The sequence below is a fragment of the Moschus berezovskii genome, chromosome 26 (genome assembly GCF_049115385.1).
Source record: "Moschus berezovskii isolate FMDL1 chromosome 26, NW_MosBer_1.0, whole genome shotgun sequence".
Classification (NCBI taxonomy): Eukaryota; Metazoa; Chordata; class Mammalia; order Artiodactyla; family Moschidae; genus Moschus; species Moschus berezovskii.
Genome location: NC_142485.1, coordinates 7,946,600 through 7,965,764, shown reverse-complemented (window position 1 = coordinate 7,965,764; position 19,165 = coordinate 7,946,600). Strand labels below are relative to the sequence as shown.

Here is a 19,165-nt window from a genome sequence, read left to right as displayed (position 1 = left end):
GTTTGGCCAACCGCTGCCCACTCACAGCTCCGCAGGCAGCTTTTGTTTGGCTGACCTGGAGACTTAATGTTTGCTTACTTTACTGCCTACATCTTACAGTTAGGAGATTTTATATAAAAAGCTGGATTTTTGGTTTATCTTGAAAAACCAGAAGATCAAGCTTCCCAGACCACGTTTAGCATGATGAGAAGGACACGGGGCCCAGCTGGGGCAAATCAGCCTCTGGTGGCAGCGAGCAGACCCTGCACGGTGGGCCCCTCGTGGTCGGTCTCTCTACACACTTCAGCATCTGCTGATGTCCAGGCTTTTCTCCTCTGCCCACTGTCTCTGCTCCTCAGCCGAGGGAAGCATGAACACACGGGATAGTTAGGGGGAAAACCCTCAGGATGCTTCACGCGGACCAGGGACTTGAAATCCCAACAGTGTCTACTATTCCGCTGAGCACTGACTGATCTCATTCTGAAGATGAACATACTGCCTGCAGGTTATTTGTACCCCTTGCCCCTGCTACAGAAAGCTTGGACCCCAACAGTCCTGGAGTTGGACTAAGAGTATTTGCTGCTTCCTCTTGCTACCTGGTTTGCATTCAAAGCTTTCTTCTTTCTGATTACTAACAGGGCTTCCCTGGAGGCTTAGTGGGTAAAGAGTCTGCCCGCAGTGCGGGAGAGCTGTGTTCAATCCCTGGGTTGGGGAGATGCCCTGGAGAAGGAACTGGCAACCCACTCCAGTATTCTTGCCTGGCGAATCCCATGGACAGAGGAACCTGGTTGGCTAGAGTCCGCGGGGTCGCAGAGTCAGACACGGCTGAATGACTAACACTCACTGTCAGAAGAGCTTTTCCCTGGCCTTTGGGAGGCCTTGGGGGTGGGGAGGGGAGGAGACAGGACAAGTCAGTTGATTTCCTGTCTTTTTCGATTCCCTCTCATGAAAGAGACTAAACTATCCAGGGGCAGGGAGACGTTTTGAGAGTCGGGAGGTGTGAGTTCTAGAGTTGAATTTGTTAGCTACGTGATCACAGGCAAGCCACTCTGCCTCTTGAGATAAAGAGAGTCACACTAAATAATCTATGAGCTCTGTGCCATCCATGGCATTGATTCTTTCGGTCACATACCCAAAGACACCTCCATGCTGTGGTCCTTCTTTTGTTCAAGTGCTTATTTCATATTTTTAAATGTATGTTGCTAGTTTGCTTGTTACAAGATCCCCCCAGTGCCCCCCCAAGGATCACAGAGCACCCCCACCTTCCTGTTATGCAGTTCTTAAAGTCTTATTTTTATACATGACAAGGGGTTAATATATAGTATATATTTTAAAAAGTCCTACAATGCACAACCACAAAAAGGCAAATAATCTGATCTTAAAAGGGACAAAGGACTTAAATACACATTTCTCCAGACAAGATGGACAAATGGCCAGTGAGTATGTGAAAAGATGCTTACCGTCACGAATCATCAGGGAAAAGCAAATCAAAACCACAAGATACTACCTTATACCCATTAGGTGGCTATTATTAAAGAAAAGCCATTATAAAAAAAATAATAACACATGTTGATAAAGGTGTAGAGAAAATAGAGTCCCTGTGCACTGGTGGTAAGAATATAAAATTGTGCAGCTGGTATGGAAAAGAGCATGGTGGCTCCTCAAACAAAATTCAAAATTTATTGCTTCATGAGAGCAGAGTTTAGTTTTGCAAGATGAAGCGTTTTGGGGATGGATGGTGGGAAAGGTTGCACATCAGTGGGAATGTTAATTAATTAATGTTAATAAATGTTAGTTAATTCCACTGACCTGTACACTTAAGAATGGTTTTGAAGGTGCCCTTTGTTATGTGTATTCACCACAATTAAACTTTTAAACAATGACAGGAAATAGTGATTTGGCTTAGTAGTTTAAAAAAAGGTTATCAAGAAACAAGTAACTCTCTCTGTGAAGATAGATGAAACAGAGGCACTCTAATCACGTGACATGATGAGAGTTAAAAGACTTTCAAACAGAATAACCTGTGCCTCAGGAACCAGAGAGGGCCTTAAGCCCTGGGATGAGGTAGACACAGAAGAATTAGCACCTGGTAGTGAGTCAGGCCGGGACCTGGGACCCTTTGCTGCAGGGCTGGCACCTGGACAAACGTCTCCTCCAGCAACAAAACACAAAGAAACTATAAGGAACTAAAACCAGCTGTGTGCGTGAGCAGTTGGGGCAAGTTCTGGACCAAAAACCCAACTGCCCCTTCTGACGAGTCGGAAGCAACAGCAGGGTACTCTGCCCCCACACTCAGCACCACCAAAGAGGTGGGCAGACCACTTAAGCCACCCCTCCGGTAGGACCCCTGGACCCCCGTGGCTGCCCGGCATGCCTCCAGGAGTGAGCAAGGGCACCTGATACTTGTTTTCGTGCTCTCCTAGGCCACAGAAACCTCAGTAAAGCCTTGCCTGAATTTCTTGTCTGGCCTCTTAGCAATTTCCATTGATTAAGAGAAGATAAAGAACCCTGGTGGATATCAGAAATAGAAGTTGTACTGTATCAACACAACAGAGATTATGCAATCACAAAAATTATACTTCAAGACGGCACACCATCATGGAGAAAAGCTGCTGACATGATGTTGAGAAAATAGCAAAATATAAAACTGAACGGTAAACCTGAGGTGTTCAATTACATGTGCCTTTAGACAGGGACTCCAATGAAAAAGGCAAAATGAAACTAGTTCCTGTGTCAGGGTAGTTTTTCTTTTTTCTACTTTAAAATGCATCTTTAAAATTGTTATGATAAGTGTATACAAAAAATAAGATAATAAGTGAGAGTAGAATAAAACAGAATATCCAAGGTTCTCCCTCTCAGAAAAAGGAAATACTCCGAAAGATACAAGATCACTATTCCTTCGAGAAGAAACACTTTTATTTTCAGTCTCAGCTACACAGAACAAGTGGAAACGGCTAAAGAGGAGAGATACCGTTTGCACCCACGGCAAAGGTTGCTCCAGGTCTGCCAGCCAGAGCTCACCACGCTCTGTTTGCACAGCTCTGGTTACACTCCCCACATGACACCTGGCCCTGGAGATTTCCGTGTTTACGACTTTTCCTAAAAAGCTCTAAGTGTGTGGACAGAGCCTATTTCTGAGTCCACGGCATGCCTCCCACAGTGCTGGTCACTTCTGACGTCTCTTGCCAGATGAATTTAATTACATACAGGGGAATGGTGGCGGGGCGGGAAGGACTGGGAGTTGGGGATTAGCAAATGGGATATATATAGAATGGGTAAACAAGATCCTACTGTACATCACAGGGAACTACATTCATATCTACGATAAACCACAATGGAAAAGAACCTGGAAAAGAACAGATGTGTGTGTGTGTGTGTGTGTGTGTGTGTATAACTGAGTCACTTTGCTGTGTGGCAGAAACTCACACGACATTAAAAATCAACTAGACTTCAATAAGTTTTTCAAAGGGTAGACTGACTACCTGCTGTTCCTTTTTACCAATGACTGTGTGAAATAATGCCACAGGGTGGGCTCCACATCACAGAGACAAGCACGAGAAAGCAAGAGTACACAAGGTCACAGGTGCTGCAAGTGTCAGCAAGTCCAAGGTCCAAAGCTGCATGTCTGGCAGGTGTCGTTATACCGAGAAGTATATAAACCGGAGAAGCAGAAGAACACCTCTTAGCGTGGCTCTACTTTGATTCCATGTCTCACTGGACTGTGGGTCGATCATATCCCCGGAAGCCAAACGTGTACAGACAAGAGAAGCCTGAGGGGGCTGCCAGCTCTGGGTTCTGGCATCAGGTCCCAGACCCTGGGGTCTTGAAGCACCCCTCTGCACCCCCAAGGGAGGGCATCCAGGCTTGCCATTGGCAGTAAGGCCCTCTTTTTCTATCTAGATGGGGACCTGGTGGGAAGTTTTCTGTTTCTTGGTGATGGGGGAATAAACACAGCATCTGTACGTTTCTGAAGATGAAGGGAAAATCCATCCTTACAAATGCCCTGTGTTCCCCAGGAGCGGCTGGAGAAACAGCCCTGCAGTTCCAAACACACAGACGATTATAAACACCCACAGGAACACCCTGTCTACCACCATGGCCACGTATTTCCAGTCGTCCTCTAAGACAAAATGTCAAGCATCTGTAAAAACTGAAAACCATGGGAGATAAGCTCTGTTTCATAAATAAGCTGCTTCCTTTGCACAGATTTGCCGACAATTTTAAAGCAAGTATCCCGACGATTCTGGTTAACCCATGTCTCCTCCATACTGTACACAGAGAACATCTGTTTGTCTGCAGATGGAGGGTGTGTGTACGCCATCAGTCCTGGGGCAGAGGGCTGCAGAGTTAGCAGGCTTCTGCGGGGCTCACTGGGCTCTCCTGACTGCAACTGTGTGTGTGTGTGTGTGTGTGTGTAAATCGCTCAGTCATGTCTGATTCTTTGCGACCCCGTGGACTGTAGCCTGCCAGCTTCCTCTGTCTGTGGGATTTTCCAGGCAAGAATACTGGAGTGGGTTGTCATTCCCTTCTCCAGCCTGGTTGCAAGTAGCAGCCCTGAAAGAGCTGCTCAGATTGCTCCATTCTCGCATTAACTGAGAAAAAAACACAATCTGAAAGTTGAGAATTAATTTATTTTTAATTGGAGGAAAATTGCTTTACAATATTGTGTTGGTTTCTGTTGTACAGCAACTCGAATCAGTCATAATTATATAAAAGTAAGGCTCTCCCTCTTGAACCTCCCTCCCATCCCCTTGAGAGTTCTGTTCTATTCGGTGGATCTTCTGAGGGCTTCAAGCCTGGGAAGCAGCCTCTGAGATGGCTCTGAGGGACTGCCCTGAAGAGGTAAGGGAGGAGCCAGGATAATAGGGAGATTTTGTAACAAAGTCCAGGTAGTCAGAGTATCAGAAGATGATGTTGCAGAACATTCTGCTGCATTTGCCTGCCACAGTCATCCTTTGATGTTTCAACTGCCTACTTTTTGTTGCAAAACCTCCTATATATCCTGGCTCCTCCCTACCCAATCTCCTGGGATAAATCATAATGGAAAAGAATATTTTAAAAGAATGTATATATGTATAACTGAGTCACTTTGCTGTACAGCAGAAACTAGCACAATGTTATAAGTCAACTATCCTTCAATTGTTTTTTAAGTTTTTAAAAAGATTACTGTTGATTAAGGAAAACCATACATCTCAAGTTAATGAATTTACTGCTTTTCTATAGGTGGGAAGAAGCAAGAGTCTGGGCTTACGGAAATCATTCCTTGGATGTGCACCTTAACTATCTAGGGCCAGTATCCCAATTTCTCTATCCTGAGGCCCCTCGGGGTGCACAGCTGGGGGTGATGGCAGTGACTGATGGCTTGATGGCTGCAGCATCCATTGTTAACTGATAGAGCAGGGACATTTTTCACCCACTCTCGTCATGAGCACCATGGAACCTCCTGGCCCTGCGGCAAGTCCAGGGTAAGCCCTGCAGGATGACGGTCCCCCATCAGGAGCCAGCAGCCCTCTAGACCCTGGCATCACACTAGTGTGGAGAATTCCTTACATCTCTCCTGCCCTTCCTGCTCCCAACCTCCAAGAGCCCTGCCGGGCGGTGCTGAAGTCAGAGAAACTGTCCCCTGGGTTTGACGAAGGTGTCCTCACAGAAGGGAGTCCCAGGCTCGCCTGCTCCTGACACAAGCCCCCCTCCACCTGTGTGACACGTACTCAGTGTCCTCCCTGGTCCCAATGGGCGAACTTTAGGTCTGCGATGTCCTTTCGTCAGGAGATATGGACGCTGGCAGCTGCCATCAGGTCAGACCCAGACCCCTGGCATGAGTTTTCAGAGGCGCCTAGCTAGTCACCGTGATGGAATGGAAAGTTGGCATACATTTCTTGAGCTCTCTCTTTGGAGTATGGGGAGGTCTGTCCTGCTATAGTTAGGCCCTGGGCAGCAGGAGCCGCCGGAGTTGATGCTAAAAATATCCCCGAAGCTCATTCAACCTGCACCTGGATCCCTGTCAGGTCTAGTGAGTGCGATTGGAGCTGTAGCATTCCGTCCTGTCCCTCGGCTGGCTCTTCCCTCTCCCAGCCTTCCTTAAGCAGGGGCGCTCAGTCTAACTAACCGAGACTGCCCTGAGTGTTTATTTTAACCAGATTTCACTTGAGTTGACATTTCTGGAGGCAAAGATTTGCTCTGAGGCTACCCCTCACCCCATCCCTTCACCAGGGCAGTTCACCCATAACTGCAGCCTCACAGAGCTGGATCTCAGGGCACCCACTCTCCGGCTGTCTTACAAACAGAACTCACACTGGAGTTCTGACTAAGGTTCTACGCAGGGCCCCTAGGACTGCCGCGGGTGGACAGGCTAGAGAACTCACGCATTTACCTCCTTTGTCTCATTTTGGTTCTTCATGTTTTCCGCTATGAAATGAACATTGTCGATGACGTCCTTGACTTCAGGCAAGAGCTCCGAATTTTCAGCCACCCACTGTAAAGGCTGATGACTTAATCTTTGGCTGACGGCAGGTTCCCCGGATCTGCGACAGTGGCAGCATTCCTTAAGACATCTGGGCTCTTTGTGATGATTAAACTTGACTTTGGCAGGCCTGCTGGAGACTCCTTTGGGGCTCCCATCAGCTCCTGCCTCCTTCATCTTGTCCAGAGGCCTCTTCATCATCAGGATCTGGGGCAACAGCCGGAGGAAGACCGCCTTCATCCACGTGGGCATGTCGTGAGTGGCCGGGGTGCGATGTTCAGCACAAACACTGTCACCCCGATGGACAGGGTGACGAAGGCCACAGTGAAGAGCAGGGACTCGCCCACCAGGGGGATCACGAGGGACCTGGACGGGATGGTTTCTGTGATCACCGGCAAAAATACAGTCAGGGGAGCAGCACGGAGACGCACAGCGTCACCTTTTCACCACAGTCAGAAGGGAGGCAGAAGACCAGCTCGGTAAAAAGTGAGATAAACAGACAGGGGTGATCAGATTGACGGCGTAAAACATCGGCAGTCTCCTGACATAGAAAGAGTAGCTGATGTCCGTGTATATCTCTCACAGCAGTTGTACTTTATGTGATGCTTGTAGCCAGAAGCGTCGACAACTTCCCACTCACTGTTCTCCCAAAACTCGTTCATGTCCACTTTAGAGCCAACGATTAGAAGGTAAATTTCAGCTTTGTCCTAAGTCCAGGAACCGAATCTCAGGGAACAATTTTGATGGTCAAAAGGGAAGAAAGTGATGTCCATAGGACAGGAACTCTTAAAAATCGCTGGTGGAGTCCACGTTATCATGCCATCGTGTTTAAGAAGAGCTTTTGTCTTGCCTTCGACTTGGAAGTCGCCGACCGCACTGCAAAGCAAATCAGACACCGTTAGTGACTCCCCCGTGCTTCGGGTCCGCCTGCACCAAAGGCAGCTTTGGAGAAAGACTGGCTGTCAGGTGCACATACTTGTAGAGAACAATGTCAGGCTTCCAGATCATCTCGGCAGGAACACGGAGAGTCTCAATGCCGTCATATTCCGTGGGGTCCCAATGCAGTTTATAATCATTCCAGATCTAAAGGAAATAGTTTTTAAAATTCTTCACTTACTTCTAATATGTTAATCCTATATTTGTTCAACAGTTTTTTGAAAAGGTTTTTATTTGAAGAGTACATGGTTTAATCAGTCATTCCCTCTGATTCTTCCTTTTGCTCTTAATCTTTTATGCAGACTTTCAATAAACCTATCATCATACTACCTTTTACGATTAGAAGCCAACTGTTACTAGAGATTGAACATAGTTCTTGGAATGTGGAAATGCACAATGCAGGAGACCCTGGTTTGATTCCTGAGTTGGGAAGATCCACTGGGAGAAGGGATAGGCTACCCACTCCGGTATTCTTGGGCTTCCCTGGTGGCTCAGTTGGTAAAGAATCCACCTGCAATGTGGGAGACCTGGGTTCAATCCCTGGGTTGGGAAGATTGAAGGGAAAAACTAACCCACTCCAGTATTCTGGCCTGGAGAATTCCATGGACTATGTCGCAAAGAGTCGGACATGACTGAGCGACTTTCACTTTACTTTGGTTTCTAACAAAAGCTGGGAGATTAAACTCAAGGGGAACAAGGTGGCTGAGCTGATTGGGGCAAAAATAGGTCATCCACTAGATATGTATCTATTGATTGTTGATTAGCTGGTCAAGTTTATAGACTCAGTTTCCACATTCCATAGACTATGTTCAGTCTCTAGTAGCAATCCATCTCTAATCATAAAAAGATAATAGAATGATAGGTTTATTACAAAGTGTGCATAAAATATTAAGAGAAAAAGGAAGAATAAGATGGCATGACTGATTAAACCAAATAGTGGGAATCTAAGACAGAGCAGAATCAAAGAGTGGGTAAGCATCTGGCTCTGGAGCTCAAGATACAAGCAAAAATAGGAGACCTGAGAGCGGAAATCTTCAAAGGACAGAGTCAGTGAGAACTTTGTCACTAGCTTCTGCACCTGAAGCTTGCAGCCAGGCAGTTGTTACCAGATTGAACTTTGGGCTTTGGAGATAGATAACATTTTATACTGTCATAAACTGGAGATGGAAAGAGGGAGTGCTAGTGGATTTTATCCACCGGACATTATTAAACTGGCATGTCAGTGACACAGTTCCCAGAGGAAAGGAAGTGACACAGACACATACGTGACGTAACCGCAAGTTGGTTTCCATGATCTGGTTCACTTCATCCTGGGAAGAGGAAACAGTGTTTTTAGCCCCAAATGTACCTGCTGATAGAAGTGGATCTTAGAGCAAAAATCACAACTGGAAAGACCTGAGCTAGTCCGTGCTGATGGAGGAAAGCAAAGAAGACTGAGAAGGCAACTTACAAAAATCAGCCAAAAATACACTATCTCCACACCGGTCTCCACCCTGTTGACTTCAAAGGGAAATGTGGCTTTACTGCTCTCTTTCAAATCCGACTGAAGCTTCGCTTTTTCTGTGAAGGCTTTCTGACCTCTGCAGCCCACAAAGCCTTCTGATCTCGTGAAAGGAAAGAAGGGAGAGAATGGAGGGGGGGGGCATCCAGCAGGTGGTGGAGGGCATCACTGCTTTTGTGATCTTCCCCAGCCGTGCCCCAGCACCCTCTGGGCTCTCAGTCCTGAGTCCAGCCACCTCTCGAGGTGTCAGCTCAGCTCATCATGGAGCCTTCTAGCTGGATCCTGCCACTCCCCACCACACATCTGCCACTCCCGCCCAAGCCACTGCCGATTGCTTCACTCATTCATTAACAAGTATTTATTAAGTACCTACTATGTGCTCTATAAATGCTGGGGTTACAGAAATCACCAGTATTGGAAAACACCCCTACCTATGTGTGTCTAACGGAGGAGGGGATGACAACCCACTCCAGTATTCTTGCCTGGGAAATCCCATGGACAGAGGAACCTGGTGGGCTACAATCCATGCAAACAGTCAGACACGACTAAGCGACAAACACACATGTGTGTATCTAAGCTATTATCTGGGGAGACAGAAAATAAGAAATAGACATATGATACAATGTAAGATGCTTCCCTGGTGGTTCAGATGGTAAAGAATCTGCCTGCAATGCAAGAGACCCATGTTCGATCCCTGAGTTGGAAAGATCCCCTGGAAAAGGCAATGGTAACCCACTCAGCGTTCTTGTCTGGAGAATCCCTATGGACAGAGGAGCCTGGCGGGCTACAGTCCATGGGGTCACAAACGGTCAGACACGACTGAGCAACTAACACACACACACACATAATGTAAGACAGTGATAAGTCCTCCAGGAAAAAATAAAGAGGGATTGAGTGGTGTGTGTGTGTGTGTGTGCGCGCGCACGTGCATACACATTTCTTTTAGACAGGGTAAAGCAGGAGGGCTTCTCTGAGGAGATGGTTTCAGTAAGTACCTAAATGACCTGCAAAGGGTCACAGAGCTCTCTGGAAGAAACGCATTCCAGGCTGACATCCCAAATATAATGTGTTCCTAGTAGCTACTGCCTCCCAGTGGAGTAGCTACCACAGACACATCCAGAACCTCACAGTGTGACGCTAGGAGGCTGTTGATGGTCACCAGTGCCAGCAGTGGGTTCCCGACGCTTACCAACGTTTCTCCCACAGACACATGAGCACCTTCCAGAGAGAACAGCTCACCACTGAGGGAGCGGTAGCCAAGGTTAGACACCAGCCCACTGTCATTCGCTGAGCTGCTCTGCAGCTCCCCATGCTCCCGAGAAAACGCTACATGGAGACCTCATCAGCTTCCTCCTTCGAAAAGGTTTGTGTCAAGTCACGGTAAGCCCCAGGGTTTTCAAAGGAGTTTCCTTAACGGCTTTCTATTGGTCAGAGCAGGCAAAGAAATAGACTATACTTGTCCATGAGTTTACAATTACCCAAGTCTAAGGACAGTGCCTTCTGCTCATAGGAGGGTCACCTTGTGACCTGCAGATTCCAGCAGGGGCCGTGTCAATAAATCCATCGGCTGTCAGTCAGGAGCGGACTAGCTCTGCATTCCAGGAAGGTCTCAGAGGTAACAGTTATAAACATCTTCCAAAGACTGCTTCCTCTCTGTCCACTAATATACTGTTCAGAGAACCAGAGCACACTGTGGACTAGAACGTTGTGTTCAGAGAATTAAAATCAGCCGGCAATATCATCCAGCATCCCTTCTTCCCATCTGTACTTCCACATCCTGGAGCTGCAGGTGATGTGGGCCTGTTTCATGGAGGGTAGACATCCCCAGAGATTTCAGCCACATTTATGCATCAGGACCTGGTCGGGAAAGTCTCATTCTCCACCCAGCGTCAGACCACACCAATGGCCATGGGAACTGCTATCAGACAGTGTGGGCGAAGGAGGCCCAGACCCCACAACGCCACCCCACATTCTTGGAACCATCACCCTGTGTCTCTCTCTTGGGAAAATAAATGAGTTGACACCGTGATTGAATTAAAGGATGGGAATTACAATTTTAAGTGGACTTGATTCTGGAGCAGCAGCAACAAGTTCAGAGGCTGAGATCAGAAAGGCCAGGTGGGCTACGTTTTGAAATCCTTCAGGTTTGTCATTTCAGGTATGCCAGGCCACCAAAAACACAGGCCAGGGGCTCTGTCCTGGCTCCGAGGGGGGCAGTAGAAACACTCCTATTCTGAAGATCCTTCAGCAGTAAACTTTGCGGCCATGGTCATTCTATGCAGCAGCAAACACCCTTCTGTGTAGAGCTCTCTGGTGCTCTAAGGCCAAGCATGAGGCTCAGACAGCAGCAGACGGCCTAGAATCTTCTAGAAGGGAGCTGGTAATTGCACGCCTGGGCTTTATTGCATCACAGTCACCCTCAGGCCTCCCCATGACTCAGTGGGAACCATGCATATGGCCCACAGGGACTTATGGTGCTCCGCATGAGAACAGGTAGCCGCCAAAATACTAATTAGGACTGTGATAGCAATATCGGACAAAGTAACTCAGAGGAAAAAAATTTCTAAAGACAAAAAGGGACATTAAGTAATGACAGAAGATTTAATCCTACAGGAAGACCTACTGACCCGAACTGTATGCACCAAAAACAGAATAATATGAAGCAGAAACTGATAGAGCTGAAAGAAGAAACAGATAAACCCCCAGTTATAGTTAGAGATTCCCAGCAGCCAAGAGAATTACTTGACAGAAATCAGCCAAAATAGGGAAAAATCTGAACAACAGGATTACCGATGTATATAGACACGCCACTCAAAAACAGCAGAATACACCCTTTTTCAAGCATGAATGGAATTTTAACCAAGATAGATTATATCCTTATCATAAGCCATCAAACAAACCTCAAAAATGTTAAAAGGTTGGAATCATAGTGCGCTTCTTACCATAAAGGAATCAAACTAGAAATCAATAACAAAAAGACAACAGGGAAGTCTCTAAATCCATGGAAATTAAATTTCTAAATAATCCATGAGTCAAAGAGAAGGTCTCAAAGGGAAGCTTTTGAAATACATAGAAATGAGTGGGAACAAAACCATAATATATCAAAATATGAAGAACACAGATAAAAACAGTTCTGAGAATAAAATTTGCAGCTAAATGCTTACATTAAAAATGAGAAAGTGGGAAGTTGGGGCTAGCAGAAGTAGTTTATTCAGTATAGAATGAATAAGCAACAGATTCTACGGTATAGCATAATCGCCTATGAAAATCATAGTGGAAAATAACATTTTTAATGTATATATATATAATATGTATCTAACTGAATCACTTTGCTATACAACAGAAATTAATACAGCATTTTAACATTTATTAAAGGAATGAGTGGGGGCTTCCCTGGTGGCTCAGTGGTAAAGAATCCACTTGCTAGTGCAGGAGACACGGGTTCGATCCCTGATCAGGGATCGCAGATGGCAGATCGTGCGCCGCAACTACCTAGTCTGTGCTCCAGAGCCCGTGAGCCACAGCTGCTGAAGCCGACTCACCCTAGAGCCCGTGCTCCACAGCAGAGAAACCACCCCCGTGAGAAGCCCTCGCACCATAACTAGAGTAACCCCTGCTAGCCGCAACTAGAGACAAGCTCGAGCAGCAATGAAGCCTAAATGAATAAGTTTATTTAGCACAGTCAAAAATAAATAAGTGCGTAAAATCATTTTAAATAAAGGAACCAATGGACTCAATGATAATTAAAAAAAATAAAAAGAATGAGTGATCCCATCTAGATGGGAGAAAACATCTGGCTTATTTTTTAAAATCAGTGTTTACCAGCATATACACACTTCCAGCCAGGGCCAGAAGCCAGAGGAGGGGCGAGGATCAGCCCAGCCCCCTGGGAAGCATGGGCTGGAGAAGCACGGTGGGTGGGCCCAAGACTTCACATCCTTATCCGAGGACTTCCCCCTAGGCGCACGTGGAGCCACCACCGTTTCTCCCAAGCAAAGCTGAGCAGAAGGAGGACTCCTCCCTGTCTGGGGCTGCCCCCCACCCCTGTCCATGTGCCGTCTGTCTGTACACCACTGTCTCACAGATGCTCTGCATGCCCCTCAGGAGCCTGCCTATCCCTAGAATTTGGTCCACGTCCAGAGCCTCGTGACAGCCCACCCCTGCCACACCTTAGAGTCCAGAACCCACCCAATACTGGGGCACAAGGCCCCACACCTCCTCTGCAGCACCTAGGTGCCAAGATGTTCAAAACAAGGAACTCTCGTCCTCCCTGCCCTTGAACAGGGTACCAATTAATTTAAGGGAAGACCTCCAAACACCCATCTGCTTCTCAGGACTTGATGGGACCCTGTATAAAAGAAAGTGAATTTTTCCTTTATTCTGTAATACAGGAGACTTAGAGAAATTCATCTGTAGAGTAAAGCAGGCATGAGCGTTGGGGTTAAACAGGCTTGACGGAACTGCAGAGCTGCCATCTGTGATCACGTGTCGTTGGGAACGTGGCTGACCTGAGCTTCTGTCTCCCCAGCTATAAGATGCAAACGACAACCGCGAAATGTAGACACTGGTACATAATAGGTGCACAACGAAGTCAACTCCTTTTGTATTCCCCCTTCAACTGCCCCTCCTTCGCCTCTTGGCTTCATAAACTGGTTCGGAGAGCATTTCCAGAAATACACTACCTTAACAGAAATAAATATATTACTTTGCCAACAAAGGTCTGTCTAGTCAAAGCTATGGTTTTTCCAGTGGTCATGTATGGATGTGAGAGTTGGACTATAAAGAAAGCTGAGCACCAAAGAATTGATGCTTTTGAACTGTGGTGTTGGGTAAGACTCTTGAGAGTCCCTTGGATGGCAAGGAGATCCAACCAGTCCATCCTAAAGGAAATCAGTCCTGAATATTCATTGGAAGGACTGATGCTAAAGCTGAAACTCCAATACTCTGGCCACCTGTTGTGAAGAACTGACTCATTTGAAAAGACCCTGATGTTTGGAAAGATTGAAGGTGGGAGGAGAAGGGGACGACAGAGGATGAGATAGTTGGATGGCATCACCAACTCAATGGACATGAGTTTGAGTAAACTCTGGGAGTTGGTGATGGACAGGGAAGCCTGGCGTGCTGTAGTCCATGGGGTCGCAAAGAGTCAGGCATGACTGAGCAACTGAATTGAACTGAACAGAAATAACGACAGCATCCTCGGGGGAGTAGATCCCTTGCAATGGGCCAGCTTTGAAGGGCAGGCACTTCGTAGATTCTTGTTTGTTCCTTTTTTTTTTAAGTTTTTGCTTTTTTTTTTGGCTGAGCCACATGGTTTGTGGGATCTTAGTTTCCCGACCTGAGAGCAAACCTGGGCCCTTGGAGTCCAGCATGGAATACTGCCCACTGGACTGCCAGAGAATTCCTTTAAATCCCTTTATTTACCCCCATGCAGTGAGTGGGAATTGCTCGGACCCCTCAGAATTGGAGCCCTTTGAGGCCATGTGGTATGTGGTGACCCCCTCGCACTTACCACGTCGGCCAGCTGCGTGATGGCCACTTCAAAATACTCGGTGATCGGGTCGGAAACGTTCTCCATGGGCCTGATGAACTGATTATAATGAGCAAACAGCTTGTGAAAGAGCCTCTCCTCTGACGCGCAGCCTGCACAGCCTTGGGGCCAAACAGAGAAGCAGAGAACGTGCGGGCGGGGAGGTTCCAGGGCCTTCCCTCCCCAGGAGGCGGGCAGGGCATCAGCATCCCCCAGGATGTCACAGGGCCCTCTTGGCCGGGCTCCTCGCCTTTGTCATGGAGATGACAAGAGTAGGGCCTGCATCTCAGGACTGCTGAGAGGGTAAACAAAGCGATGCTGGGAAGAGCACTTCCAAGTGGGGGGTCTGCTCCATCGCTGAACAGAACTCACCATCTCGCTGATCTAGTAATTACAGTCCTGAACTTCCCTGGTGGTTCAGTGTAACGGTAAGACTCTTCCTGCCAATGCAGGGGACCTGAGTTCGATCCCTGGTCTGGGAAGATCCTGCATGCCATGAGGTAACTAAGCCTGTGGCCACAACTACTGAAGCCTGTGTGCCCTAGAGTCTGTGCTCCACGCCAGGAGCCCACACAGTTAGAGCAAGCCCACACACAGCAGTGAGGACCCAGCGCTGCCAAAAATCAATTCATGAATTAAATTAAAAAAAAAAAAGAGAGAGAAGTCCAGCTCTTTCTTGTCAGAAGACTGACCTGACTGGCCTTTGTTTCTACAACCGGAAGGGTGTGTAGCTGGGGAAACTTCATCAAACAAACTCAAATAGCCATCAGGTTTATAAGGGTCTTAAGCCCTCCTCCTTTTTGAAATCAACTTCAGTTATCTTGGAGATGTGTGAACGTGCAAAGTTTCTAAGGAAAATTTTGCTGGAAATATTTTTTAAGGAACCCCCAAAGTTCTCAAGCAATAGCTCTTTCCGTCATTCAGTTTCGGACAATAATGTAATCATTTTTTTTTGTATTTTCCCAAGAAATCATTAAATGTAGGTTGCTTGCCTTCATTTGACATAATTCATCTCATTAAGGCCATTTTCCTATTTTTCCTCATAGAAGTCAAATTTCATACCTGAAATATTAGGCTATAAATTTCCCAAAAGGATTTATGTCCTGAAAGAAAAAAAAAATTTAAGGGGTTGCACAACTTACTAGGCAAAAACAGATGAAATGGTAGCTGTTATACTGCTGAATAAAAACTGTTCTTCGCCAAATGCATTTGGAAACATGGAAACATTTAGATTTCAGTGGGAAAGAGCAATATTTTTTCTTGAATTTTTTGTTTTGTCTTGGGGTATAACCGATTAAAAATGTTGTGATAGATTCGGGTGAACAGCGAAGGGACTCAGCCATCCATATCCATGTATCCATCCTCCCCTAAACAACTTTCCCATCCAGGCTGCCACAGAACACTGAGCAGAGCTCCGTGTACTATACAGTAGATCCTCGTTGGTTATCGATTTTAAATATAGCTGTGTCCATATACATGTCCATCTCAAACTCCCTAACTACCCCTTCCTCTAGGCAACAATGAGTTTGTTCTGTAAGTCTGTTGAGATAGGAAAGAACAATTTTAGACATAAGCCATCATTGTCTGCCATCTTTATTAATAATGATAGAGATATTTCTCCATAAAACAGCTAATACAAAAATCCCCCTGTTCCCTATTTTCCTCCTTTAAGATTTTACTTTTCTTTAGAGACATTTCAGATGAACCCTCCATGAATCAACAAGCAAATCCCTGCGAAGCCACCCACAAGTGGAGGTGTGGCTTTGCAGACATGGACAGAGCAGCAGCTGTCTGTTTCTAAGTCCTAACTTTGAAAATGAATGACCTTCCTCTTGAGATGTACCCCAGGACAGGAATAGAACATATTTCCCAAAACAAAGGCAATTACCTACAAAATGGAAGGCTTCATAGATTGAGAAATAGTATCGGCTAATAAACCACAGTTTTGAAAAAACATATAAATACAGAAAAAGAAATTGAATACATCCATGGAAAAGATAGACAGGAAACTGTACAATTGTTACTGTTGTGTATTTTTATTAGGAAAATAAAATAAACTATGGTTTACAATGTTTTCTTGTCCTCCCCATCCCATTCCCCCCAATCTCATTTTACATGTTAAGTCAACCAATTAAAAATGAATAGGTTACTTAACAGCTGTCTGAGGAGTAACTCCTGTACAAACACTCTGCATATTTATCCATGGACTATCCCATCTCTGCTCAGTGGCGCACAAATAGAAGTATATATACACGCAGCTAAAAAGGGAATATGAGAAAAAGCAGAAATAAAACCTACCTTTAAAGCATAGTGCAAATACACACCACCAGACACGCAGGGGCAGCATAATTAAAACACTCTGATTTCTTGTCCCAGTCAAAGGATTATGGAAAACAAAGAGCTATCAGCCAGCCACTCACACTGGACTTTAAATCACCAGAGTCCACTGCAGTCCAAGTGCCTTCCATGAGATGAAAACCTTCACAAATATAACACGGCCGTTCCCAGTATCAGAGGCTGAAGCCAACCAAAAGGGCAAACCCAAAGGACTCAATCTGATATCGGATGAGTCATCTCATCTCCTGACACCCTAGATCGCTTCTCGTGCAGGAGCGAAGAGGAGGAGAAGCAGGAGGGGCGGCTGGGCAGACAGCCCCGAGGAGGGATAGAAAACTCTGTTGTGGTTAGTGCATCTTTGCCGAGCATCTGTTCCCAGCCACGGTCCTGAGGACAGCGAAGACACCTTTCCAGAGCTGCAGCTGTAGGGAAAGTGCCTGCCAGGTCCCGGTGCGTGTATTCTGATTCACCGCGTTCTCTAGCCCATCGGGGCTTAACCTTGTTACCAGAAAACGTTCTAAAATAGGAGTCCCTGATAGGTGTGGCTCTGGGAGAACAGAATTAATTTGGTTTTGTCTGACTTCTAGTGCCTGGTCCTTCTGAGCTCAGAGATTGTCCTACAGGGACTAGAGATCAACCTCCCGAGAAGGAGACGAATGAATACTGAACACAGGAGGCCGGCTGGACTGTTCTACGTTTATTTAGACATCCTTGTCACCAGTTCATTTTCTTATCATTCGCTTCTTTCCTCTGTAAGTTGTGTCAATAACTTTCCGATGAATTATGCTTTCTGGCCAGATTTTGGAGTTGGTTAAGGGTGAGTTAGCAGAAAATGGGAAGACAACCTACAGAATGGGGGAATTTATTGGCAAATCAAATAAGGGGTTCGTATCCAAAATATGTAAGGAACTCATAAAACTCAAGCGCAAATGAATAAATCCCAGTTGAGAAATAGTCAAAGGACCTGAATAGACGTTTTTCCTAAGACACAGATGGCCAACGGGTATATGAAACGGGGCTCAGCCTCACTAATCACCAGGAAGTGTGAATCTAACCACAGAGAGGTATCACCTCCTACCTACCAAGATGATGTTGTAAGAACACAAGAGATAACCAGTTAGTGGAGAAAAGGGGATCCCGGTACAGTGTTTAGAGTGTAAATTGGTGCAGCCACTCTGGAAAACAGTAGAAAGGCTCCTCAAAAAATTAAAACTAGGACTACCATGTGATCTAACAATCTCACCTCTGGGAATATATCCAAAGGAAATGAAAGAATTTCTCAGAGCAATATCTGAACTCCCATGGTCGTTGCAGCATTATTATTCACAAGATATGAAGACAACCTGCTGTCCCGTGATGGATGAATGAAGAAGTTGTGATACACATATATGTGTGTATATAACAGAATATTATTCAGCCATGCAAAAGAAGGAAATCCATTTGCGACAACATGGGTGAACCTGGAGAGGTTGAGCTCAGTGAAATAAGCCAGAGGCAGACAAATACTGTATGATTTCATGTGCATGTAGAATCTAAAAAATTCCAGACTTGTAGAAGCAGAGCATAGAATGGCATGATGATAGGAAGTGGGATAGGGGTGGTGGGACGCTGTTAGTCGAAGGGCAGCAGCTTTCAGTCATAGATGGGTAAGTGCCAGTGATCTAATGTATAGCACAGTGACTACGGTTACCATATCTTTGAAATTTGCGAAGAAGATAGATCTCAAGTGTTCTTACCACCCCCTCAGCACAAACGGATCATGATGATGTGAGAGATGCGTTAGCCTAAGCGTGGTGCTCATCTCACAATATAACATATGTCAAATCGTCACTTTGAACACCTGAAGTATACACCACTTTCTATTGGTCAATTACACCTCACGAAAGCTGAGGGAAAAGAAAAGAAGTAAGACAGAAGATGATGCCCCAGGGTCCTCCCACCCAAGCATTCCATGACATCATCACGGAAACCACACTCAGCAACTGTGCAGACTTTAGACTAACGGTTTCCCTCACAATGACACTGGCCTTGAATCTCCGGCAAGAACGATCGTTTCTTTAGCAGGTGCTGGGCTGGGTGCCTCAGATGTCACCTTAAGATGTTCGTCAGTCTCCTTGAAACACAGGGGCTTTTGTCCTTTGCCCACATGTAGTGAGGAGTTTGCAGAAAAAGTATCTGGATAACACTTTACTGTGATGGATGAAAAGCCGTCACATACCCCAAAATGGGGCTATGCCTCTCTAGTTTTTAGGGTAAAACCCAAACCAGGTTGGCTATTTTCAAAGCACCAACAACATTCCCTACTATTTCTATTTCTCAGGCTTTGATGGATTTGTCCTTCATACTTTCTAACAGATACACACTGCAGTCTCGCAGGAAAACTGATATCTCACGTCTTTTGTTTGGTCCAACCATCCCT

General features: G+C 45.9%; 1 protein-coding gene across 1 annotated transcript; it reads right to left on the bottom strand.

The window, feature by feature from the left end:
• Window positions 1-3,971: 3,971 nt before the first annotated feature.
• On the bottom strand, window positions 3,972-16,756 carry CHRNA6 (cholinergic receptor nicotinic alpha 6 subunit). The gene is given in 10 exon segments (XM_088832522.1): window positions 3,972-4,097; window positions 6,347-6,717; window positions 6,720-6,854; window positions 6,857-6,949; window positions 6,952-7,023; window positions 7,026-7,318; window positions 7,419-7,525; window positions 8,644-8,688; window positions 14,392-14,531; window positions 16,708-16,756. Coding segments are annotated over 10 exon segments (1,431 nt in total).
• Between the last annotated feature and the right edge of the window lie 2,409 nt (window positions 16,757-19,165).